Source organism: Passer domesticus, chromosome 8 (assembly GCF_036417665.1).
Source record: "Passer domesticus isolate bPasDom1 chromosome 8, bPasDom1.hap1, whole genome shotgun sequence".
Taxonomy (NCBI): Eukaryota; Metazoa; Chordata; class Aves; order Passeriformes; family Passeridae; genus Passer; species Passer domesticus.
Window position 1 is genome coordinate 41,928,527 of NC_087481.1, and position 25,968 is coordinate 41,954,494.

Genomic DNA, 25,968 nt, shown 5'->3' on the forward strand with positions numbered 1-25,968 from the left:
CCACTATAGTGCACAGGCAAACCTGCTGGAGAGATGTCTACAAACCTCCTATAATTTAACAGAAAATTTATTTTCTAAGCTAAAACAGAAGTGACAAACACTGGGAATTTGGGAGTGTTTTTGGCTTATATTGTAAATACTTCTGGATTTTTTTGTGCACAGCCTTTTCTAGCCAAGTGCAATATGCTGAAAGCTAGCTGGGTAACAGCATGCTCCATGCTTAGGACATAGGAACAGCATGTTTTTGTTTACTTATTCAAATAGCAGTAGGGGTGAGGTTGCTCAAAAAACAAAACAATTGTACTAAAAGGAACTCAATTTTTTTAAGTACATTCAGCATTTTGCGATTCATTTAGCCAGCCACCTGTGAAAATGCTAAATTAATTTGTTTAGGGTTTTTTTAATTAATATGCATTATTTCACAGGTAATTTTTAAAATATAGAAAGACTAAAAGCAATTTTCAAAATAAGAGAGTGTTCTCACTGTTCAAATCAATAGCAATAGTAAGGATTTATCTCCAGGTGAAGCCTATCCAGGCTTCTTTTCAGAGAAGCCTCTCCTAGCTTCAACTGCCTTGCCCACATTACACCACTGCATTTCACAAAACAGATGTTCACAGACCACCTTGGCTGTGCTGCCCCCTTTGCCTCCTGCTGACAGTCAGCCTGTCCAGCCAGTGGGAGGACAGGGGGGCAGATGTGGATAACACCACTATCCCAGCTCAGTGTACATCTACAGCTTGGTAATGCTTTGCTGCCTTACATGAGAATATTTCCATTGCAGTCTCCTAACTGATGCAGCTGTTCTGAAAGCTTGCAGGAAAGCATTTTGGTCAGCATCTTTCCTATGGACTTGAGATACTAATTTCTTCATCTTTACTAAAACACAGGTATTTCCACTTCCACCTAACCTAGAATCTACATTAGAAATTCCTACAAGCTGAGACCAGCTGTTTCATTTTTGTGCAATTTGTTAAGATATTAATGCAAAACAAATCCCCTGACCAAGTCACAGCACACCAGTGGCCACACCACCTTGTTGCTTGAAGCACTGATATGTCTGTTGTGACAAAATGCATTATCAAACCAGTGTCTGCCCATGATCAGACCTTCTTGCTCTAAGCATTGCTCCCTGATGCTTTCGAGGACACAACAGAAAATGTGCATTCCCTTGCAAAGAAAAGTTCATCTCACAAAAGATTTAAACCCAAAAAAGCACACCATTTTGGAAAAAAAAAATCCTAACATATTATATGAGAAAGTGGTAACATGGTTAGCTGAGACCACAACTTCACGGGTGGGCATAAATGGAAATCTCGGTACCAGGGGCAAACTCTACTCTGTACATGCACTGCCAAGGCTGCTTGGGTACCTCAGCATTTGCTAAAGGGCAATTTTTGCTTTGTATTAAATGCCCAGATTCACACAAACTTTTAAGTTTGAAAAGAAATGAATGGGTTGCCCACTCAAAAACCTGGAAAATGACAAAGTTGTCAACTTGGAAAGACACTTCTGAAGGTGGAAGTGACCTGATCATGACAACAAAATAAGCAAAAACACTTAAGACCAGGGAATGACACATTGTTTTAAGTAAAACACGATGCCATTTCATGTTGTTTACCCACCTTCATTCCAGGTACCAAGACACAAAAGAGACTGTAGTCTTTTTCATAGCCTGTGTTTCATTTAATTCCAAATTCAAAGACACCTTGTACTTTAAAAACAGAACCCAGTAGAACTCCTCATTCGACTGGAAACAATCATGAATGTTTATTTTGTCATCAGTTCAACCCCATATGGTTCTCCCATCTCTAAAGTTCTGCTGTGTCCTGCCAAAAATCACTTGCAAGTATCTTGTGACAGTCTAATGGGAACAGAAGTGCTGATAACAGTGAAACACCAGGACAGCTTTGCTGAGGTTGGAATGAACTGCAAGCACCCTACTTGTCCTAGAAGTCAGATTCTTGTACTGCCCCCATGCACCCCATGCTAGCCTTCTCTATCAAATCTGATAAAGTAAATACTCTTAGCTGTTTCTCACTCTCCATCCAGCACTAGGGATTCTCCCTCAGTACTTTAGTCCAAAAATTTTACTTTAGGATGCAGACCCTATTCCTAGGGGATGTAATTAGACTTTTTGTCAAAACCATTTAAAATTGGGCTGTCTTGGTGGTGGTGGGGAGAGAATGAAGAGAGTAGCATGTGATTCAAGAACAAATATTCCAGTGCAGAAGAAGCATAGGCCATGACAATTGAGAGTGATGAGTCTGACTCATTCTGCTCCAACTTACCTGAATAATTACATTACCATGTTTGAGAAAGAGAAGTTAGATTAACAAAGCTTGGTCTCTTTAATTTATACCAAAACAAGTCTTTTCAACACATACTAAATCTGCAGACTCACTGATCTCCCTTAAGGAAGTCTGCTTCTTCAACTTCACCATTTCCAAAACAAAAAAGATCCAAGAATCTGGATATCTCTAGGTTCTCAGTAATACTCTTGGATAGTGCTGGAGTTGAACTTTGCTTGCACAAACTTCCAGTTTGTACCAGTTATAGTAGAGGTTTATCTGTGTAGTTGAGCAAGAATGTTTTCAGACTCTTTAGATAGCTCTGGATGACTGATGAAGTGGGGCACCTTGGGGACCCCTTCACCAGGTGACTGTAGACAGCAACTGGATACCAAACACAAGCAGAAAAATTCAAGGCAACACCAATGCTCTCAGAAATGCCCCAAAGTACTCCCCTATGGCAAAAATATTGTAACAGTGCCAGAAATCAACCACACTGTCATTTATCCAATACATTAATTACAGAAGGGGGACATGGAGGAGGAAACCAAGGGCTGGGATTAGTGGAGGCAGGCAAAGTCTGAAGGTAAACAAGCAAGTTACAGTATTAGCAGATTCATATGATGGTACTGATGGGGAAACAGGAAAAAGTAGTCAATTGTAGATTTCAAGTCAACAAAGAAATTAAGGCTTTTCTCCCTCAGGAAGGGAAGAATTGAACATACAGTGTCATACAGTGTCACTTTCCTCTAGTTTTTCCTACTTTGTGACCTTCCACAACTCTCTATCCTAGTTAAAGTCTGCTAACATTTTTCCCAACCAGGAGTGCTCATTTATGTAATATACAATTCAGAGTATTTTTCTCATTCTTTTAACTATAGAAAATTACCTAGTAAACATTTTAAATTTCAAATCAGCATTTTTAAGGTAAAGTTTTATTTTGTGTTTCTCTTAGAACTGTGACCAACTTAACTGACAGTCCCTAGAATCTTAGGGCTAACTTCAGGGCTACCATGATTGTGCTTTTCTTCTTTAACCATACAGCCCTCAATTTGTGAATTTAAAGCCCTTATATATTTCTCTGAATGGCTTGATATAGTTTTTTTTCAATGCATGTGGGTTTTTTGGTTTTTGGGAGTTTTTTTTTGTTTTGTTTGGTTTTTGTTGTTGGCTTTTTGGTTTTTTTTGTGGTTGCTGTTTTTTGGGGTTTTTTGTTTGAATTCTTTTTGTTTTTTTGACAAGGAGAGGATTTTAATCTTAAAAGAACAGCAGGTTTTTCATATTTGTTTACTTAACATTATATTCTTCCTTCACAATTCCAAACGTGAAGAATGCAAGAACACCTAAGTGACAGACATTCCCATGTCAAATTCCCTTCAAAAACAGAAAATGGAGAGAAAGACAGGATCTTGCTCTGAAACCAGCAGTTTCATGGCTGATGTCGGGCTCCCCTCTACTGGCGATCATAAGAAGTACAGTTAGCTCTCATTCTAAAGTTTTCCTTAGAAAACCAAGACAGTGTACAAGTGAATCTTTATTTGAAGGCAAAATTTAGCCAATAACCTTAAAGTTTGTTTTTTTCTTTATTAAAAAATAGAGGCACTGAGCAGAACCATCTGCATTTATCTCAAGCTGAATATTACAGAAAATATCAATTTCAACATGCTAATGTTATCTCATATTTTTGTTTACAGCCCTTTAAAGTCAATTTCAAGCAGGCAAAAGGCTTCAAGGACTAAAGCCTTGTTATGAAGAGTAAAAACATGTCAAGAACCAAACTATTGTCATGGAAGTAAGTAGCCATGTATGTCACAAAAAAAGGTGTTATGTAGGTTACATCATTGCTTTCAAGAAATTAATTCCACAGATACATTGAAACTGTCAAAACAGTAGTGGTCTTTATTTCCATCACACAAGTTCACACTTCAGATAATATTACCATCTTTCAACATTTGGGAGATATGTAAGTTAATGACTTAAAAAAGTGAAATATACCCCCTCCAAAAATATACTGAATTCTATACTGTCCCTCTGATGAGTCATTTAAATTATGTGACATCACATACAGTCCTGCAAGACAAAATAATTTATGAATTGCTTTTCAGTCTCTCATTTGTGAGCCCTCAAGGTGTCTAAGGAGACTAAGCAACCTAAATACATGGATTTCAAAGGGATCTCAGTTCAACTTGGGAAAACAAATCTAGAGGTTCACAAGTCTGAAAAGGTAGAAAATACTGTCTTTGAATAAACACCCAAATTTTACTGTCCTGGACAGGAAGTTAACACTAGTTTAAAAGCAGAAAATACTTTAGTCAGTATTTTTCTAATTTTAGTAACTGGACTTTTAATAATGCTGTTATCAGTTGTTTTCAATTGAGAACAAGTTAAAACTTGTAGACTACAGAAAAATAACTGAAGACAATCTCCCTTTACCATCTAATACCAAGTGTGAATAACATCTTTACTACAGAACTCTTCATGTTGATCAAAAGTTTTAATCAGAAACAGATTTTCATTTTAGTGTCAATTGAATAATTCCAATTTAGTTCACATCTTCTTTAATTTTTTTATTATAAAGAAGAATCAGCCCTGCAAAACCAGTTGGCAGTCTCTTCCTATTGTAATCCATGGCCACTGAAAAATTACAATCTTAAACCCCCTGCTATTATGAAGCTTCCTCACAGTCCTTTGAAGAAATGCATTTAGCCACAAAATGATTTGCAAATCTTTTTTGGGGAGGAGTGGGGTGGGCAGAGAGATGTAAAGTATCTCATCTAATGAGGAAAGGAAAGGCAAAAAAATCAATGACTAGTATTCACAGTAAAATGCATCAGCTTCATAGTTTCATTTGAAACCAAGAACAAATCATGAAACGTCATGAAAATAAGATAAAAAAATCTCCTAGAGTGATTACTAAATGAAGTTAAAATTACCACACTAATCAGTAAACCCCAGAAGAAAAGCAGATGCCTCATATCACAGGTCCTACATTAAACAGTATCCATTTTTTAAAATAAATCCATAAAATCTGTATGTTTGGCCACTTTGCACATATTTCCCCTATAAAATACAGTGTACAGAAAAAAAATCTCATAATTCCCAGTATGAATTCTGAAGTATAAGGTCAAAACCCAGAAATTAAAGATCAGCTAAAAGGATTTTAAATTATTTACAAATCCAGCAGGTAGAACTACCATAATGGCTTCATTTCCATCCTTGCAGTGGCTTTCACTCTTACCCAGCAGCATCTGTGGTAGGAATCTCTTCAGACAGCTTCATCACTGATCATCTGTCATTTTAAGCATTTCTAGAAGAGCCCCAACAGCTCCAAAATAACCCTTTGAACAAAGGCAAAAGAAAACCAAAACCAATCAAATTCCAAAACAAGACATAACATGAACACAAAGTTTTCAGTTCTGTTAAGGCAAATAAAAGCATGTCAGGCATGCCAAATATTTGCTCTATCTAAATATTATTTAGTAAGATCATCCTTAGGTAGAAGAAAGGGCCCGACACTGGAAAAAGTCTTACATAGTTCTCCAAAATTATGAAAAAAAAATTGCAAAACCACAATACTGATACTGTACTGAGGCAGGGCAGTTTCCATTATGGATCTGTCCATCTGGTAGTCACCTCAAAATTATGCTTACAAAAATGAATTATACTTGAGATTCCCTTATACCAGCCCACACAAATGAACATTGTTGCTATTAGGTTCAGAAAGAAAATATGAGAAATGGGCAATGTTTAACAACACATATCACAAGATTAGTGATCAAACCAAGAAGTTACAGGTAGTGTTTTCAAATGAATTTGTAAACTAAATAGCACTTATGCAGAACTTGGCTTGTGCATTCAATTCAAAGCAATGGCATTTCTCCCCTTTCAAGTTCACCAAAAAAAGAACTACAAGAATTTTGTACTTACAAATGGAAGTTCAACACATATTTCCTTACCTCATGTTCCAAAAACAGAGCTTTTAGCTGTCCCTTGGACCAATAATCCATAGCATATGCTAGCACCTTCATAGAAATCATATTAATTCTGAGAAAGTTGCCAACAAACACCACCTTGTCGATATTCTGTAAAATTGAATTTGAAAAACATACCAGAAAAATTATATTCAGCTATATAATTTGCCTCATTTAACATGTACCTCTACTAGGCAGAGGTACTAGCCTCTACTACAAAGTTAAATTGGAATTTTAGGTTACATTTAAATACTTCAAACTGAAAAGTCAAAAACTATTGCAGTTAGTGGCTGCTAACTAGAGACATTGCAAGAGCAGGGAGGTGCAGAGCTTTATTTCAAAGAACATGAGAGGCTATTATCATAGATTACCAATATTTGTTTAAGATATTGAATAAATGTCACAACCTTCCCAACATGACTCAGATTATGAGTGTTTTGGTGGTGGTGTTTGGTTTCTTTAATTGCATATGGATGCTCTGAAAACATCTTTCCTCCTTGCATGTTAAATGAAGCAACTTTCCAGAGATCATTATGATTGTTAAGTCCAGATGGAGAACCTCTGAAGGGTATCTGAGAAGGATTACGTGAGAGATGAGAAGGAGCATCTTTTATTATCTGTTATCAGGACTGTGACTCCATTTTCAAAAAGCAAGTTAAATGGGGCCAACATAGTAATACTTGATATGTATGGCATTCCTTTGTTTCAAAGCTCATTTGAACTCAGTTTTCACAGGAAATTAAGATTTTTTGAACCATCAGCACTTAGCTGCCAATGAGAAAGCCACAGACCATCCTTATTTGTATGTACACCACTGCAGCAAGCAGTGGCTCTGTGTGGTGTTTAAACAATGCCCCTAACTATCTTACCAAGCCCAGTTCTGCCTGTTGTGCACAAAACTGCACTTGCATTTTGCATTGGTGTACCAGATGGTGTTCAGCAGACACTAGACTTGGTCTAGAAGATTCAGTGAGAGGCCACATCCTGGAGATGAAACCTTTTACAGGAGTCCTGAGGAGCCCTAGGAATGCATCTTCAAGAGTCTTCTGCAGAAGTTTGCCAGCAAGGCTGCACAGGGACTAGAATTAGCAAGGGTTACCCCTCCACTTTGATCCAGCCCTACAAAGCCCAACACTTGGCTCTGCAGCAATTCCTGTGCTACAGCCACAGCTGTGCCATGTCCAGGGCCGTGCCTGTGTCACAGCCCAGGGGACATCCTACTGAGCACCCAGCGCTGCAGAGACGATCCCCAGACACCGGAGCTCGTTCACCGTGTGCCAGGGACAGCCCCGACTGCCCTCACACCAAACACAGCAACACCAACTCCACTGAAATCATTTCCTTCAGTCACCCATCTCCTCAGACTCTGCAGTCACATCAGCATGCATTCACACTCAGGAATTTATGAATGAAAATAAGAACTTCTCAAATTTCAAAATGCTGCTAGGGAACATGGCCAAGAGCACCCTGCATCCTTGGATAAGGCAGTTTTGTCTCTGAAGCAACTTCAGACAAAGGAGGGACAAATATGCAAGTAATTAATTTCCTGTAATGCCATAGCATAAAACTGATTAGAATCTACATTTCAATTTCACATCCATATGATTTTTTCTGAATATAAATACAAAGCTACTGTTACCAGAAGCAATCCCTAACACAGAGTATAAAAATTACTGCAAATTTTGAAACTAAAGGTATTAGTAATATCTACTAGAATAACAGTGTAGACCAACATGCAAATTTCAATTCTGTTTCAAATGTTCCTTGAGTTGACAAGGTGAAAAACTGTAATAATAATATAAACATTCTTAAATTTTTGATCTGAACTAAAAACAAGTTTAGCGTTTTTCAGAAGCTGAAATGCTACTCTTAAGGGAGTCTTGTCAATTTACTTTTAAACCTGGAAAAGACATGCACTCTTTCACTCTGTGGGGTCTTGTTAAATTGTTCAACCACCCTGCAGCAGAAAGCTATAGTATAGCTTTAATATAGCATATTCACATTATTTACCAGTATAATTGAATAGGGAAATCTATATCAATAACACAATAAAAAACCTGCACATATTTTTGCAAGACAGCTTGTTCAGTGCAAACTTACATGTTCTGTGAGTCAGAAAAGTATAAACCAGATCAGTTTCTTTTATGCAGTTCTGCTGTGCTTAGGACAGGCCATTTCAAAGGGTCTGTGGCCAAATGGTTCCAGACTATGGAATTTTTCTACCCCATTGCCAACTTTGTGCAAGCAAATTTGCTTTGAAGTTTTGCAGACAGAATATTTCATTTATTCCCCAGCCTCATTTTTTTCCTGCACATATGCAAGTCATTTTCAACACAATATTAAAGCTGCAATCATTGGGAAAAACTTATCAAAAGTCATGCTTCGGGGCATAAATTGATTCTGTCAACCTAAAAGTGAGCTTTACCTTAACTCTAATCTAATACATACAAGGTCCACAAAAGAATATCATATTCAACTGTTTATTTAGCTCTTATTTGAGGATTTGATTCATCAGGCTTGCTGTAAGTCAGAGCCATGTCTCCCAAAGGCAATTCAGGTTTCTAGATTATTTAGCAGAGTGATAGCATTAATTTTTTTTTCTCCAAGAGCAAGCTATCTGAAGATTAGCTTACTTGAAATGATACTGCATATTTTTCTTTTTAATAGTACATAAAGCAACTAAATGAAGTTTTCATTCTTTAACACTACAAAATCATTTACTTCAGGTGTTGGAGAAATTTTGCTTTGACACCGTGAAATGAAGAATATTTAACACACCAATTCACATTCCTCCACCAAATTCTATGGATCACATCAGTTTTAAGACGCCTGCCCCCAGAACAAAAGATGGTAGGAACTTTTTCAGAGTGACTCAGAAGCATCAGTTTCATTAGCAGCCTGTCTCCTCCTCTGTGGTTCCCTGCTGCAACTCTCCATGCTTTGATAGCCCTGTACAATGCTGCTTGAACTCCATGCCACAAGGCAACACTGTAAAGAAGCTGAAAGCAAAGAGAAAGCTGAAAGAGAATCATTCTGACCGAAAGAGTCGCATTGCCAAAAAAAAAAAAAGTAAATCTGCAGCCACTTTTCACAATGAAGGAAGGGTATCAGTGGCATTTGATAGGGGCATACATACTGCAACTTGTGCTGATCAGGTCCTCCAGAGAGGAATATGAGCAAAAAACCATAATAATGGCATACAAAATCGAAATAAAATGAAAATTTAAGAGCATAGCAGTGCTGAAGAGACTTATATAATGTGACTGAGGAAAAAATGTCAGATGAAGTTCAAATTTAAAAAGTGAAATGACACAACTGAAAGGGGGAAAGACAAAGACACTTGATTATGCAGACACAATCATAGGCTCCTAATAGGCTCCACTGATAGGCCTGATGGGCTCCACTTTTAAGATGATACCGTGGAGGGACTGTTGATGATTTCTTAGAAATGAGTTCCATGCTCATAAAAATGAAATACTATGAACTGTTAGTAAAGGAGCTCTGAACACAAAATCTATCCATATGTCATCACATAAATTCATTGAGCAACGACACTCTGAATGTCATATGAAGATCTGATATTTCAATATTAAAATTACAACCATATCTTTTGATTAAAAAGACAAAACTAAGCAGTGCATAAAAGAGCATCTTCTCTTTTTTAGGTAAGGAGACTAAGTATTAGGACCTTTTGTCTTGGACAGACCAAGAGGAAGAGGAATCAAAGGTTGATTAAAAATCAAATCAAAACCCAAACCCACAAAAAGCACTAATGATTAATTATTTACTATTTCTGATAAAGCCATAAGCTAAATAGGACCCAATAAAGTGATTAGATGGCAGTTTGGTGAGTTCCTTGGGTTTGTTTTGTTCCATTTTTCTGGTTCTGTGTGTTGTTGATTAAAAATATAAAAGTGGCAGCAATTTTTTCTACCAACAGAATACTGTGTGGCTAAAACACCTATGTATTAAAAAAATTATATAAATTCATGATCTGCTAAGAGCAGCTGAAAGGTATTAGTCACCACATAATGGTAAAGGATGAAATCTGCAGATAAAAGTAAGGGCCTGAATGTTTGGGTTTGTGGTGGGGTTTGTGTTTGTTTTTGGGTTTTTTTAACTGCTGGAAGCTGTAGGGTATGGATGGAACAACCCATCCCTACTTATCATGCCTAATGAAAAGAATGTAATAAGCATCTGATAGGAGTCTCAGGAAGGAAATGAACTGCATTTTTCTTTTTTCTGACACAATGCAATGGAAATTGCATCTATCCAAACATTTAACACAATACACAATTTGAACCCATCCTGCTGTGGAAATAATCTAAGCAAAATATTATTCAAAATAAATTCTATCTTGCTACAGTGAAACCTGTAAATAACTACAAAGTAACAGAGTAATAATTAATATTAAAAACATGTCAATATCTGTGTATTATAGTTTGAGAACAAGTGAACACTCCAGGCTGAAAGTCAATGCCTCAAAGAGATCTTTATAGACAATTTTTCTCCCCTCTTCCGTAGCTTTGAAGCTTGAACAGCCTTACACTTTGCATCAAAGCATGCACATAACAAGCCACAAGAGTTATGACATGACATTAAATATATGCATATTTACCAAGGCCAGTGACACATCTACTATGTCAGCAATTTGCATTTTTGCATCCTGATCATCTCACTATGCTGTTTGTAAAGGTTTTAAGCTCATGGTAAGTAACTTACCTCATTCAGTGCACACATGCGAGCAATAGAACCTATGTTGTTGGTGATGGTGACCAAAGTAGCTCTGGCCAAGTCCTCTTTACTGATGGAATCTCTCTTTTCTTTACTCATCATATGACCAAAGCTGTGTGAGGAAGATCATGTCTTTTAACTCGAGATATTCAGAAGTGATAAAAGCCTTTAAAATTTTATCATTTAGCAAGCTTTGCTTTGGATTTGATAACCATTCATCTGTGACAGATTTAAAATGTGAAAAGGGATCTCATTAGAAAGGCAGAACAATGAATAAGGACACTTCCAAAATAACTGTAATTTAAATGGAAGCAAACTGTATCAGGCATTACTTACACCTGTTTAAAAAAAAAAGAGCAAGAAGTAGAAGAGAGATCGAAGGACAAACCCCATGACACACGGAGTGACATTTCCACACGGACACAGTGCATAGTCCAGGGATGATGCACTCAGTTTAGCATGCACAGGCAGTTTCCCAAAGGACTGCTTACAGCCAGCCCAGTTAACACCCACCTTGAGGCCACAGCAGATCCCTGAAGGCCGAAACGCTCGTAGTCTCCTCCATAGATGTCTTTCACCAGCTTATCCACGTTGGTGCTGTCTCCTTTCGCGGCCATTTCCAGCGCTTCTTCAAACGTCTCGCAGCCGGTGAGCAAACAGCACAGGCCCAGGAACGTTCCTCCTCCAAGGCTGCAAAAGCACAGTCCCTTCAGCCCAGCAGCTTGAGCCAGCTTTCACCACAGCCCTCCAGAGTGCCATTTGCAACATGCTGCACACATGTGCCAACTGCATCTCACAGCTCCTGCCTCGAGGAGCGAACACGGACACTGCGCTGAGCTCCTGTTTCACACAACTGTGATCTTAACTGAGCTAGACTTGAGTCTTTAATCCTTGAACAGGAGAATTATACTAAAGAATATTCTTATACTAAGAATAAGGTCCAATCCAGCACCTCAGATACCCCTTTGCTATTTGTAGCACTCTAACAAGTTTTCTGCACAAGAATAATTAACCAGCAGAGCTCAAATGAGTGAGGAAAGAAAGAACAGTGAACAAAGGTAAATCTCTAAGGGCTGGCAGCCAAGACAGATATTGTCCCCCAAGCCAAAGGCAGGAAGCAGTCTGGTTGGCTCTTTTTCAAAGCAAGCCCAGCATCAGCCCTGAATGTTCTTTCCCTGCAAGAACTCTGAGCAAGGAGCACTCCCTTGAATATTTTGTAAGGGCTCAAGTACAATATTTACTGACTACGTAAATTTAGCAGGCATTATTTAACTGTGCACAACATGTTGCCAACCCATTAAAGCTCTACTTTGAACTTTTCAGTCTTACAGACATGAACCTCAACTTACTAATCTCTACATCCTTCCTCATTCTTTCTTGGCCACTGACAAAGCTTATTTGCAGTGACTGCAGTCACAGCGACTGGAGCCACTGGAAACAAGTGAGACACCACACTTGCACTTCATGCAAAAAGCACAGGAGGTCACATAGGAACACTATTTAGTCCGTGCTCTCGGATTATTTGGTTTTTCAGAACACATCTCACAGAACTGTGGTATACTCAGTATTTGAACAGTAGAAAGCTCTGCACACCAGCCACAAGACAGAATTGATTCCATCACCTATAACAAGTCAACAACACACTGCAATCATGCTTTTCCTTCCATAGTGGAAAGGATTAGAAGCATGTCTACAAAAGATGCCAAAATCTCTGTGCTTGAAAAATACCCAGAACTGCAAGAAATCCACTGCCTCCTACTGAACTTGTATTTGTATCCATCTGTACTGCAGATAGAGAAATGGCTCATGGCTACCATTGTGTCAAAGGGCTGCCCTAGGTAAGGCAATAGAAGATATATAATCATGTCATGTGCAGTATACAGGAGACAATTTAATATGTATCATGCACCAAAAAGCAGAATGCAGAGGAGAGAAGACTCATTTGCTGGGACAGTTTTATTTTGGTAATTCACAGCAAGAGATGGAAAATAGGTAAGAACACTAACAAGAGACTAAGGCAGTTCTAAAGATCAATTATTTCCCTGACATAGATTCTCTCTCTGAAGGTATCCTAGGATATTTTCAGCCTTGCTACTGGTAGGCTTTTAAAAGAAATAGGAATACATGCACAATTTGGAGCTGTAGCTAATGACCACACTCTCTAATTCTACCTGTTCAGTTGTGAAGGAGAAAACAATTTAAAAAAAACAAAAGTAAATTTACCTGGATCCTGTAACTCTTTTATAATTGTCCTTAGAATACACAGCTAGGATGCTGACCCCTGAGCCTATGTTAACCAGCAGCATAGGATATGGATTATCAAGGCAGTAAGGCTTTTTCTGGCACTGTTCAGGATCTGTAGGATTTTCAAAATAATAGCACTCTGGTTGGCCATTGAAACCAACAGAATCAACATAAAGGAGGCCCTGGATCAAACAGTCCAATTCATCCAGTTTATAGAGCTGTAGATCAGCCATCTGTAAAAGAATAACAAGAAATTAAGAAACAGATATTTCCTAGCATAACACAACACTGAGAAGGACAAAAGGTTCCACTAAAGCACTTTGACCACTTTAATAGTAACACATTATGCTATTTAAGCAGTACAAAGATCTAAGCATGAAGTCTGAAATAAAAATTCACTATGTGCCTGACAACAGGTACCTCCCAAAGCAATGATGTGCTACACAGTAATCTAGTTCCTTTGCCTCTGAGACATTCTGGGCTCTGCAAGCAGGAAGTATTTCTCCTCCTTCGTACTCTGATGCAATAAAAGTCTTCCCCCTCATTCCCAGCCCAAGAGGAGCTGTGTTCTGCAGCTTTTGAGCAGTATCAGACACATGCCTACATAGCAGCATTCCTCAGGATGCAAAGTACTTTAGCTCATCATCCAACCATATTTCCCAGCAATTTAATGAAATTTTCAATATAAATTTTCAATAGAAGAATCAAGATGTTCATGTTACGTAAATATGCATTAAAAATACAGCGGATTTATTTTTTCATACATATTACTAGTTATTCTGGTTAATTTTTAAATTACAATGAGCACTTTAAAGTGCCACATGAAAAGAAGAGGCATAACCCCTATGTCTGGTGAAAAACCCAAACAAAAAGACTGTCAGGCCCATGCCCCTAGCAGAACACAACTTAAAGAGAAGGCAGATGACCAGTAACAAAAGACATTCCCTCTGAGATCTCACAGGTCACCATGACTGTACTTCAACAGACATGTCTACTTGCCATAGCATTCTATTCACTAGAATTAGAAATAACATCCCTTTCTCAAAATAGGATACACTGACCAATTGTAGAAACCCTCTTTTCCATTGTTAGGCAGAGGAGAGGGCAAAAAAAACCCCTGTAAAGTTGCCCATCCAAATCCTGAGTTCATTTTCATCCTCATGGATGCAAAGCAGGTCATGCCTAACTCTACTTTCTAGCAAAAAAAAAGCTGCAGAGTATAATGGAGTTATACAGTACACAGCTGGCTCTTCAGCATTTGCATACTGCAGGATGTTTAATAACAGCTAATGGAGAAGATTTACATGGGCAACTATGTCCTATTTTTAATTCTGGAAGCTATATTAAGTCACTATAAAGAGGGAAGATATTTCTGTGGAGCAGGCATGGTCAATAGGTTACATTCTTTTAAGCTATTTAAATCTCCTCTCTCAAGACTTTGCTCTACTTGTACACAGCTCTAGCTTGCCCTAAGTGAAAGCCATGCCACTCTTTGGGTCTGTCCTTTTGTTTTACTTGCCACTCCTCCAATCCCGTAACCAGGGAAAAAAAATAAGACCAAAAAAACCCCAAACCAGCAGTGTCAAAGACCTCAGTATAGATTCAGTTATTCATAAGACAGCTGAGAGAGTTGGAAATAATTTCCTCTTGTTTCTGTCTTTCCTCCTGCAACTTCTGCAATCCCCTCTTGGTTTTTTTTTTTGTTAGCACATTGCTACACGAATTAAAATAACAGACATGCAGCATGAAAGACTTGAACCATTTAGCTAGCAAATAAAATAAGCATAATTTGTGAGAAAAAGTTTTCAAGAAATGTTACAAAATTCTTAAGGGTACTTTGCAAATATCTTGGATTTAATCAATTTCTAACTATTAGAGCAAGAGGAAAAGCTCCAAGATATACACAATACAAGGTATGATGCAAGGTATCAACATAATAAACCCTTCATGCACTCTTTATCACAATGAACATTGCATGGAGTCCCCTAAGTCATCCCTCCTTACAGGATTTATTCAGTTCAACAAACACTGCACATACCTGGGTGGCACAAGGAAATATTCTGTACTGCCCACGATCTTTCCCTAGGTTATGTGCTGTACAGTGTCAGTTTCCTCACCTTGGTGTGTAAGTTGGATGCAGCATGACCAAACACGATCTAAGACATGCACAATTGTGCTGTGAACCAGGAGCTGCTGTGCAGATGAGTCACTAGCAGGTTTATGGCCCCTCCTGTCCAAACCCCTACTCTAACGTAACCCAAATACCCAGCCACAAGCTGCTTTTGTCTGATCCATGCTACACTTTTACAAACAGGCAAGCACTAGCCAGAGACCCTGCAAGACACAAACAAGTAATACAAATCAGAGTAGAACACTTCTGACACCAGGACAAAACCACAGACAAGCTCCTCAATTCTACAAACTTTCCAGTCACCTCACCAACTCTGTAAGAACAGAAAAAGAAAAACTAATCTGGTTCTTTCTCAAGCACTACACGTAAAGGTTTTATTAGGTCCAGCCCTCCATCTATAAAAGACACATTAGAATGTGTTCTGCTTTTTATAGCTCTGTGCTATATTTAACAGTTGATATACTATAAGCAGAGAACTCCTATTACTGCTTTCTTTTATGTATGATATTCATAACAGACTGAAAAACTATTTTCCTGTGCCATTGCAAGTCTGTTTTTGATTTTTGGAATAATCAACACAGGCATCAGTATTCTATGTCAATCCACCTTTCTTCAGAGAACCAAAAGCTCTGCAGCCACCAGACACCCAAGGCTCCAAACAGCTTACTGAGCCACTACTGTTCTTATTTCTAAACAGAAATTAGGGCAAAGTTTCAAGAAATGTAGTAACCCAGTCCTGTACAAGAAGCCAGGATTGAGCTATGGTCACAACTCAGTCCCTTTCCCTGCATACACAACTGTGTATTTGCTCACAATGTCTCAAAGCACCAAAACTGCATTGCAGCATAGATTTACCTGTAACCATTGTAACTAATTTACAAGTAGGCAAACATTCCTTCCTGCTGCCATAACCTGACCTACCACACTCTACGCATCCTCAATTTTCAGCTGTTCAAACCTCTTCTTAGAGGAACCAAAGTTTATGTGAAAATATGTATAACAAAAATGGAAGCTGTGTCTAGAAGCACATTTTAATTGGATGTTTTTCCTACAACGTTTACAAAATGTATTTCCAGGTGTTTTACAGCCCTTTGCAATTCCTAATGTGAAGTCAGACAGCAAAATGGTCAACTTACCCTACTCTGCCCTCATGTAACTATATTTAGCACAGTGCCTCTCTAGAGGTTATGTCAGAAAGTTGTGCTGTGAGAAGAACAACTGCAGAACAAAGTAGTATACAGGACCCTGGAGGGAAAATTTATGATGATTACAGGGAAACCACACATACATTTTTCTAAAGAATAATTTTTCTGCATTATAGCCAGACTGCAGCTATTCCTCTTTTTTTTAAGACTGCTTTTTAAATACTGGGGAAAGGAAAAAACCACTTTAGACCTGAAGAAACTCTCCAGGACCATCAAAAGGAGTGACTTAGGACTTCAACCATGCCTGCAAGCAAGTGCAACATTCCAAGAGAAAGAAGCCAACATTTCCCCTTATGACCTTAGCATCAAACTCCTGAAACACGGCTCATTTCAAGGATACAAAAAGTGTCTTGCTACTATGCACAGATGCTATTCCAAGGAGAACGAAAGACCATCTCCTGTACTCTTGCAAGAAGTGCTGGAAAATTGTGTTACCTGTTGAAAATTAGAATTGGATTCATTTGTTGTTTGCCTTGTTTTTTAAATAGTGTAATAGCATAATATTAAAAAAAAAATCTGTATTCCAGTACTAAGCAGTATAAAAAGAAAAAACATGGTACCAGCTTGTCTGTACTTTCAAGTATGGAAGCACATATGTCAAAGACTTGGGTCCCATTTGTTTCTTATTATGGGTGAGCAAATACATCCACTTCAGCAAGGTGAACATGAAACAGCTCAGTCCTCTGGAAGTGAGCTGAGGGCAGCCATGACATACGTGCTCTGGGGTTGAAGTCTAATGTATCACCATTGGTGTGCAGACATATTTTCAATGAAGCTCCAGCTCAAGAAGCATTTCACCCACATATACTGTATTCTGGTGAACACAGGAAAGTCTGAACCTAGATGCAGTTGCAAGTTCATTTTTCGCTTGGACTTTCAATGAGAAATATTTTTTTTTCTGTAAAAAACTGTTAGGAGTAGCATCTGGCAAGTTTTTAATTATCAATTACAACAGCCTCATTTGCTATGTCACTCTGACTTTTATGTCTGGTGGGCATTGCTCCAGTTTTTATTTCTTAGAATAGCTTACAATCTAGCTTTTCCTTCCAACTCCTCCACTTTCATAAAGACTTTGCTTTCTTTATATTTTGATTATCTTCACTTCAAACCCCAAACATTCTACTTTATGGAGCTGAAAATAACTACTCACAATCAGACAAGACAAAGTCTAATGCAAACTAACTGCAAGCCCAACATTCACTGAGGCAGAAGATTCATTCTATATCAGCTTGGGGCAAAAAAAGCACTCATCAGGAATCCTGTGCAGAGCTCTGCCCCCTTGCACAGCGAGCCCTAAGGATCTCTCCTCTCTCTTGGCAGGAAAGAGATGCACATTGTTTCTCTCCATTCCCTCTGAAGAGGTTATATACCCATTCTCTGGATGCCTCTTTCAACTCCAGCCCAGCCCCTACAGCCTGAACAGCTGCCTCCAGCCTCCGCAGAAAGAAGATTTTTGGGTCTCACACAAACTATGAAAGAGTTACACAGCTTACTCATCCTACAACACAGGACAGTGAGTTTATTTGTTTTAAGATGAACACAGTCTATAAGTCATCCTCAGGCATTCAGCTCATACCACAAAGTCAAGCCTTAGAATTAGCTAATAACTGGCACAAAATCACTATCCAACAGCCAAGCTCACTTTTAAATAATTTTCCTTTACAGGAAGGTCAAGGCCTGAGTTTGAGTCTGTTGGTAAGAGATTTCCTTCTTCCCCTGTCCCAAATGTTCTTGATTAAGTGATTGGGCGTTTTTAGCACAGAAGCTGCTCCCACTGAAGACAGCAGTAAAAGTTCTGTTAAGACAAGTCAGGTTCTGCAGGTGTCTGTTCAGGAAAGGAATACAGAGATCCCACCTTTGAGCCACTGCAATCAACAGAAATTTTATAATGGAGCGGGTTTTAACCAGAAGTCTGAACAGTCCTTTCTCCCCTCATCCTTTACATTGAGTTGCTTTATAAAACTGAGCGGCAGCCTAAAAATTTATTCCTCATTACATTAACAGCAAACTTCTGTGCAAGTAATGTGTTTGTGCTCTCATGCAGGAGTCACAGAGCACAGAGAGATTCATCTCACAAGCAAGTAAGTCTAAATGCTCCTTACTTCCACAGAAGTGGTTACTCGAGCTTTTACAGAATATGTGAAGTGACAGTACGTAGCTGGGGAAAGGAGGAAGGATTATCAGAATTAGGCTGCAGATTCATCCATGCCTTAATACCACTATTACCTGAAAATAAAGACTGCCAGATATAAAGACCATTCAGAGTCATTCAGACAGGATGTAAAAAAAGAACAAAAATGCAAGAAAAAAACCCCTAGGCTGGAAACAGTCCTTTTGGTGAATTACTTACTGATGTTCTCTTCAATGAACATTAAGTGTAACCATATGGTTGGTAAAATTATTTCTGTGGTCTAGTATAATGAATAGAGTCAATTTTCCTACTTCTAGGGTAAGCACTCAGATCTTCAGAATGAGTCACATGATTTGCCAAGCTACTGACTGACAAAAGATCCAACATGCTGCCAGCAATCAGACCACGGAGACTTCTTCAGATATCCAACTCTCCAACACTGCAGATCAAATGAGAGAGGTGAAATAGCTAAACCTAGGTAGCTTTGTAGATTTAGTTGCCTTTTTATAGAAAAATAAACACTCTTAAGGTAAACAGAATATTTCTTAACACTGTATGTTCTTTTTTAATACACAAAAGCAACAGAGACGTCAAGATCAAACCTATTTAACTCATTTAGGGATTCAGAACCAGACAAAGGAACAGAGGCAAGTAACAACAGGGTATTTGCCTCTCTATTTTAAGGAGAAAAAGCTTCTATCATCTTAGAAGGCTTCCTTCCTTGGGATTTGAATGTTGTTTTGCAATGTATTGGATCTTTTGTCCTAAATCTGTGCAATCTTACAGTCACATTGAGAAATACTGTGAAAGACAAGTAACTTAAAAGCATATACAAAGGAAAATAAAGGGCCAAAACAAGCATGTTAGCTAGATCAAATGAATTTACTAACATGTAGCCATATTTTTTAATGAAAATAACAACATTCACAAACATACCTTAGTTTTTCCACACTGCTGCTAAGGAACAAACAGGAAGATTTAAAGTCTCCTCCATATCAGGCATTTTACAATACCGAAACCTGCAGTAGCAAGATTTAGACTTGGCACATATTCTCTACTTCTAGAGGTGAATTAGTGGTCAAATACTTGAAACAGGTACTTCAGAGCTTTGACAGGGCAGTCCTGAAGCTGTTGTCCAGTATCAATTTATACACAGCAGAACACACTGATAGCCAGCTGCTGTTACCATGGCTAATGAAGTGTGACAATTTAAGTGCCAGTACCCAGAACATGCTGCCCTTTGAGAGAGATGAAGCAAGCAAACGTCCATGTAATGGATAATATTCTGCTTCTGTAATTCTCTAAGGACATTACAGTTTGAGCCAAGAAACACTTGCTATAAAGGAAGCTATGGACCTGGATAGATGTAAGAGGTGTCCAAAGCACTCACTTTAGTGGGAGTACACTTCACTGATAACTTTATGTTAGAAAACTCCCTAGCCAGCCTTTATAGGGTTTGTCTTAAACTACCTACAAGTGTTGTAGCACACAGGATGTCAACAACACTGCAGAGCTGTGGAATTCATGCCTAAGTCCACCAGTCATTTGCTATGTGACCTTGTATTTGTGTTCAATAGTTGGCAAAACAGCCCCAACTCCTCCAGCCATGGCTCCCCTGCTATATTGACTATATTGCAGCTGAGATGAGACTGATCCCTCGCTGTGGATTCATACTTACAGCCTGTAAGGCCAAAGCTACAGAGAGAAATGTTCAGCTGTGAGAGGCACCAGGTAACTTCCAGTTCAGTTCTACAGCTGTGGGAGTGAGGGATGTGAACTTCCTTACCTTATTACATGATGCAGGAAGATGAATTTGAGACTGACCATTCTAAGGGGACAGTCAGCCTCTTCAGAAAGTCCTGAAGTGACCTCCCATTGTCAATAAAGAATGTGGCCTGAATCATTCCCAGGAGATAAGATACTCAAAAACACCTCAAATGAGGCCACACTGCCTAGAACTAAAACTCACCTCCTACAGTGGTGCCAACATCCTTAAACACCTGAAGGCAAACAAGTTATTGAGGACTTAATCATCAGTAGACTCTAACTTTTAAGGGACCTGCAGTCAGCCTAAACAACAAGAAATCTTGCACTAGTAGTGGACTACTACACCAATTCAGAAACTCGATAATCTCGATTATCCTTCCTTGGACATGGAAACAGTCTAATATTCACTGAAAATGACTGCACAACAGCCTAACAGTTGGAATTCATGTTGAGCTCTTACAGCATTCTTTTTCACCCTTAGAATCCTGGTCATCTGGTATGTGAGGATATTGATGATGGAAGGGTATTGACAGAGAAAAAACCCTCTTGTACAGCAGGAATGGATGCTTGGGAGTTAAAAATTAAGTACACAGAGCCAAGGACTGCAGTCCACAGCAGCTGGTGATTCAGTATGACAGCTCCTTGGACTGAAGCAGAGACAGAAAAGCAGCTCTAACCTGCCATACCCAGTAGCCATTCCTCTCCCTCAAGATCAGGTCAAAAGTTAGGGACAGAAGAGCCAGACCCACCAGTCAAGTAAATCATTCACATTAGTCTTAGTGACATTGTTCTGGGACAATCAGATTAGTCTCTTTTTCACAGAAAATAAATGAAGATATGTCCCAATACAGCTGGATACATAAGAGACAACTGCCTCCTGAATGCTTTTTCTCTTCAACATGGTTTGTACAACAGCCTTCCATGCTTCTGCATGACAGCCAATTTTTGAAGAGTACTCTAGTGCAAAACTTCACATTTACACCAGCTTCTGGAGTTCCCTGCAAAGGCTATTTTTAAATACTTGGGCATCTGAGACCTACTCATCTCATGAATTGCCTTTCTTTAAATGGCACTCTCACAGAATTGAAATCAAAAGCTAGCTGGTATTATTATGCTCCCACACACTGTCTCTCCCCCATGCTCCAAGAGTCTTCCAGACTCTTGACTTCAGTCTGTTTGAAGGTTAATAAAAGGGAAGGGAACCTGAATCAAATCTCCACCCTGTATGGTTTCATATCTGGTTTCCAACAGACAACCAGTTTGCAAGTACCTATAGTGTCAGGCTTCTAGGTTGTCATAACATACACTCAGTTGATTATGAAGCATCTGATCATCACAGCCGTAGTCTAAAAAACCTCCACATCTACTAAAAACATCCTGCACAGCAGTACTTCAGTAGAATACCCAGCAAGCAAAATAGCCTTCCCTCCCCGCTCCATGTTCTCAGCAATGTCACCAATTAACAAATGTGAATTGATTCTGTTGCTCCTAATCGGTTAGGATGGACTAAAAAATAAGTTATTTTCCCAGCAAGTTTTAATAGATGGGCTCTCATGATATTTTTCCAAAGTACCTCCCACTGAACCCATGTGAACTGTTCACATACCGTTCTAAAGTCTTCCTCAAACTTGTAAGCTCCACCTCCCGTGGCACAGAGCGTAGTGTGCAAACTGGAGAAGTTCTTTTCACTGCCCATCTGTATGAACCTGTGCATGGCACAGCTGGGAAAGCGGATGAAGTGCAGATTTCCTTTGCGTCCACACATAGTCAAATTTTTCAGTTCCAGGTGGACATCACGAATGCCAGTTTTACCATAGGCTGTATTGGAGGTCAAGTATTTCCTAATGCTTTTCAGGTTTTCCACCTCCTCCTGCTCCTCCTCTGCAGTAATGTCCTTAGGTTCAAAGTAGACCAGTTTAACCAATGTTCCACCGATATCCATTCCAAACCATGGGAATGCTAAGAACAAGGGTAAGATTAGGGAGGAAAAAAGAGAATGTCACTATACATATACAGGGTAGACAAATCACTTAAAGCATCTGCTGAATGACAATTCAGTGCAGTCACAGTAGCAGTATCTATTCCTGAGAACTGGGGATCACTTACGTCCAACTCATATGCTTTAAAGACATCTCTAGGTTAAGCCTTCATAAAGCCTCAGTTACAAAAAAGAATAAGGAAAATCTCAAAATATTCTTGTCTGAAGAAGCAGGCTTTAATAAAATGAAAACATTTTTTCCCAGGAAATCATTTTACTCTTCAGTCACCACTTCTTGACAGAGCACATTTACTGCATTTCACCCAATCAGCACCAATGGGTGAGAAATGAAATGAAATTGTATTTCACCCAATTGGCTCCAACTCTGCTAAGACTTAACAGGATGAGGAGGAAGAAGAAACAACAAAACAAACAGGAGAACGAGATTTCTCAAGTCATATTCCCACTGTGTAACAACTGCCTTTCCAAGCTCAGTCAGACTTTCCACTGTCACAAGGCTGTGTCTGAAGAGCAATACAGAGCTCCCATTATGTTGGAGGCCTCCAGACTCCAAGCCATCAGAACCAGCAGCTCTGCTGGACTGCAACATTTGTATATAGTGGCAAAAAGTGAGCTGCCTTATGTTCAATGTTTACCACTACAGACCTGTCCTTTGAATGTAGACTCCCTTTGCTGGTATATGTCTTAGTCTATCACATAACTATATAAGAAATGCCACTATTTGCTTCTCAGCTTGCCACAGCTGGCCTTGGTCCTCCAAAATCTTTGTTTTGTTAATAGCAGGAGAAAATTACTATGGAGAACACCCAGCAGAAGACAGTAACCAAATCAAGCTGGTCTACCTGTTCCACTTATACATATATACATATGCACACAATTTAAATAGTAAGCCAGGTAACTTTATGAAACAATAAGAATTGAGAATACAAAATCCATACACAGGCATTGCAGATGGAGGGAGCTAGCAGTGTTTCTTAGAAAACTTAAATTAAAAGTACTGAGTATATGATTAACATCTAAGACACACTTCCAAAATAGCAGTCACACAGTCATCTTCCTGTTTTTTAGGGAGAATCAGGCGGACTTGCTAGAAAAATGATTCCACCAACCAGGGCATCTCAACTTAGTGTTGATACAAACTTGAAACCATAAATACCATATGCATAGCTGATTTTTCTGCCAGTGAACCTAAAAATAAACAACTTGGGGCAAACACTTTAATAAGCATAGGAGGTACTTATCACACTGTCCTTCCTCATGTGATCACAGATCACAATTAAGTTACTCATCTTCAGGCTGAAAGAGGCTTAGTCTTTTTTTCTTACCCTAAGTGTTTCAGCATCAGCTGGCTGAATGATTTGAAAGTCTAAATTCTCCAATTTTTAATATGCTCTCCCTGCCCAAACCAATCCTTAAATGTCAGACATTTAAAACAGTTATTTCACTTCATTGCTGTATGCCAAGTAATTGAATCATCAGTTTCTCCTCCCAGATCCCCACGGACAAGGCAGGCATAATACATAAACTCCAATGAAGTAGTTGCTACCTGTTGTGAAATCTAATTTTTTTCCCATGCTTTGTAAGCTACATAAAGACAGTGAAATGAAGTCTAATTTGAGGTTTGGGAAGATACATCATGCTATGCAGATACACGAGAGTTCCCTGAAATGGGAAGAATTCAAAACAAGTGTGTTTAAAACAGACTTTATTTTAAAGAAGAAAAATATGCTATAGATTAACATATGTTTGAGTGCAACTCAAACACTTGGGAAATTACAAGGTAAATATTTATGTGAAAGCTGTCTCATCCACACTGCACAACATTGGAATGCAGTGGAGCTCAGGCTGCCAATCCCGTTAGTGATTTACACAAATCTTTATTAAAGCTACTGAGAACTTTAATTACCTGTCCCACTGGAACAGTAAGCCTCCTCCTCAGATGTATCTTAACTACGCAAGCAGGAAGTTTAATTTTAAAAGCAGCATGGTTGGACTATGCCATACAGAATCAGCCTGTAGCTAAGTATAAGCAACTTTCCACCATTTTTCACTAAGGGCATCAAACCTGCTACACTCTACCTGCACCAACATTTGTTGGAAAGCCATAGTGTAGATTTCATCCTTAAAACAGGCAAGAAGTGTTCCATTCTCCTATCAAACACAAGCCCAGCAATAAAAGTGTTAAAGTAAGCACTAACAGCTGAGAGTTTTTCATAAACGACTGCCAAGGCATTTCACTTTACATCTTAACATTTTAAAGAGTTATAACCAAATAATTCACAAAGAATAAGTACTGTAGAAAACAACTATGAAGTTTCTTCAACTCTGCATAATTCTTGGGACAGCCACATATAACGCTTGCATTTATAAAGTGAGCAGAAATACCAGGACACCTTTTATTTTAGTTTATTCTCTCTGTGAATCTAAGTTCCTTTCATTTTGTTGTGAGCCAAATGGACTGCTGCAGAAAGAAAGGAACTTTGCTTTTAAAACAACAGCAGTTTTCTTCAGCACAAATAAAGAGCCTAAGATCAGACAACAAAACCAGATATTTCAGTTATGCAGAAAAACAGCTTAGTTTTCTTCTCAACTTCTAACACCAGCTCTCTGTTGGAATTGCTTGCAATAATTCAACAACCATCTTGACTGGTTGACCAATTAGGAATTAAAGTAAGTCTCAAAGTTTCTAACAACTCACACTGAAATTCACATAACTTCTGCACAACTGGAGTGAGAGTAGAAACACTTCTGTATTCCAGTGATTACTTAAAAACTTATCCATTGTATCTTTTGTTGCTATCAGTGTGTTCCAAATCAAAATGCACCACTGATCCACCATCAGTTCTTTTCCATATCTATATAAAATTCATCTGCACACAGACAGAAGGTGCTCCTGGTGTTTGCTGCCTCTGTGAATACAGAATAAGATGACTCAGAGGCCACTGAAATTCACAAAGCCTGCCCAGTATTACAGCCAGGGGGTATGAAAGAAAAGTGTTTGTGTAGATAAGTTTTCCAGAGACTTGAGGGACAATGGGGAGAAAATTGTGCAGGTTGTTCTTTTTTTTTGTTTGGTAGGAGGTGTTTTGTTTGTTTGTTTGTTTGTTTTTGTTTGCAGGGATTTTTTTTAGTTGGGGGGGTGTGGAGGGAAGTAGTGTTTGAGATTTTCTGTTGGTTTGTTTTTAACTGGAAGTCCAGCATTTCATTGATGACCTAAATAAGTGTCCCTGAATTTAGGAAAGAGAGGAAAGCAAGAAGGGGAAAGTAAAATCCATCCCACCCACACCTCAGGCTGATCACAGTTAGTCAAAACTGTGTGATTTACTATGAGCAGTAAAGACACCAGATATGTTGCAGAAATTTCTCACAATGTAAAAAAATGCACTTCTAAATTAAAATTGTCTGATAAGGCTAATGAGCTGATTTCTCTCTTTTCAGCAGGTATGCAACACACCTATTGGATCACTTGAATCTGTAACTGTGGCCAAACCAGAA

At 38.7% G+C, this 25,968-nt stretch overlaps 1 protein-coding gene across 14 annotated transcripts in view; it reads right to left on the minus strand.

The window, feature by feature from the left end:
• Positions 1 to 4,163: 4,163 nt before the first annotated feature.
• Positions 4,164 to 25,968, minus strand: part of PANK1 (pantothenate kinase 1) — a 41,567-nt gene continuing 19,762 nt past the window's right edge. For 11 of the 14 annotated variants that reach the window (XM_064430830.1, XM_064430828.1, XM_064430827.1 and 8 more), the window contains 6 exons: positions 22,081 to 22,433; positions 13,220 to 13,473; positions 11,510 to 11,686; positions 10,985 to 11,108; positions 6,248 to 6,373; positions 4,164 to 5,629 (listed from right to left, as the gene is read on the minus strand). In XM_064430830.1, the coding sequence (XP_064286900.1) occupies positions 5,570 to 5,629; positions 6,248 to 6,373; positions 10,985 to 11,108; positions 11,510 to 11,686; positions 13,220 to 13,473; positions 22,081 to 22,433 (1,094 nt within the window). In that variant the 3' untranslated portion in view covers positions 4,164 to 5,569. Of the gene's footprint in view, positions 5,630 to 6,247; positions 6,374 to 10,984; positions 11,109 to 11,509; positions 11,687 to 13,219; positions 13,474 to 19,643; positions 19,727 to 22,080; positions 22,434 to 25,968 lie in introns of those variants that run through there. The other 3 variants (XM_064430824.1, XM_064430823.1, XM_064430835.1) reach the window with 3 other exon arrangements.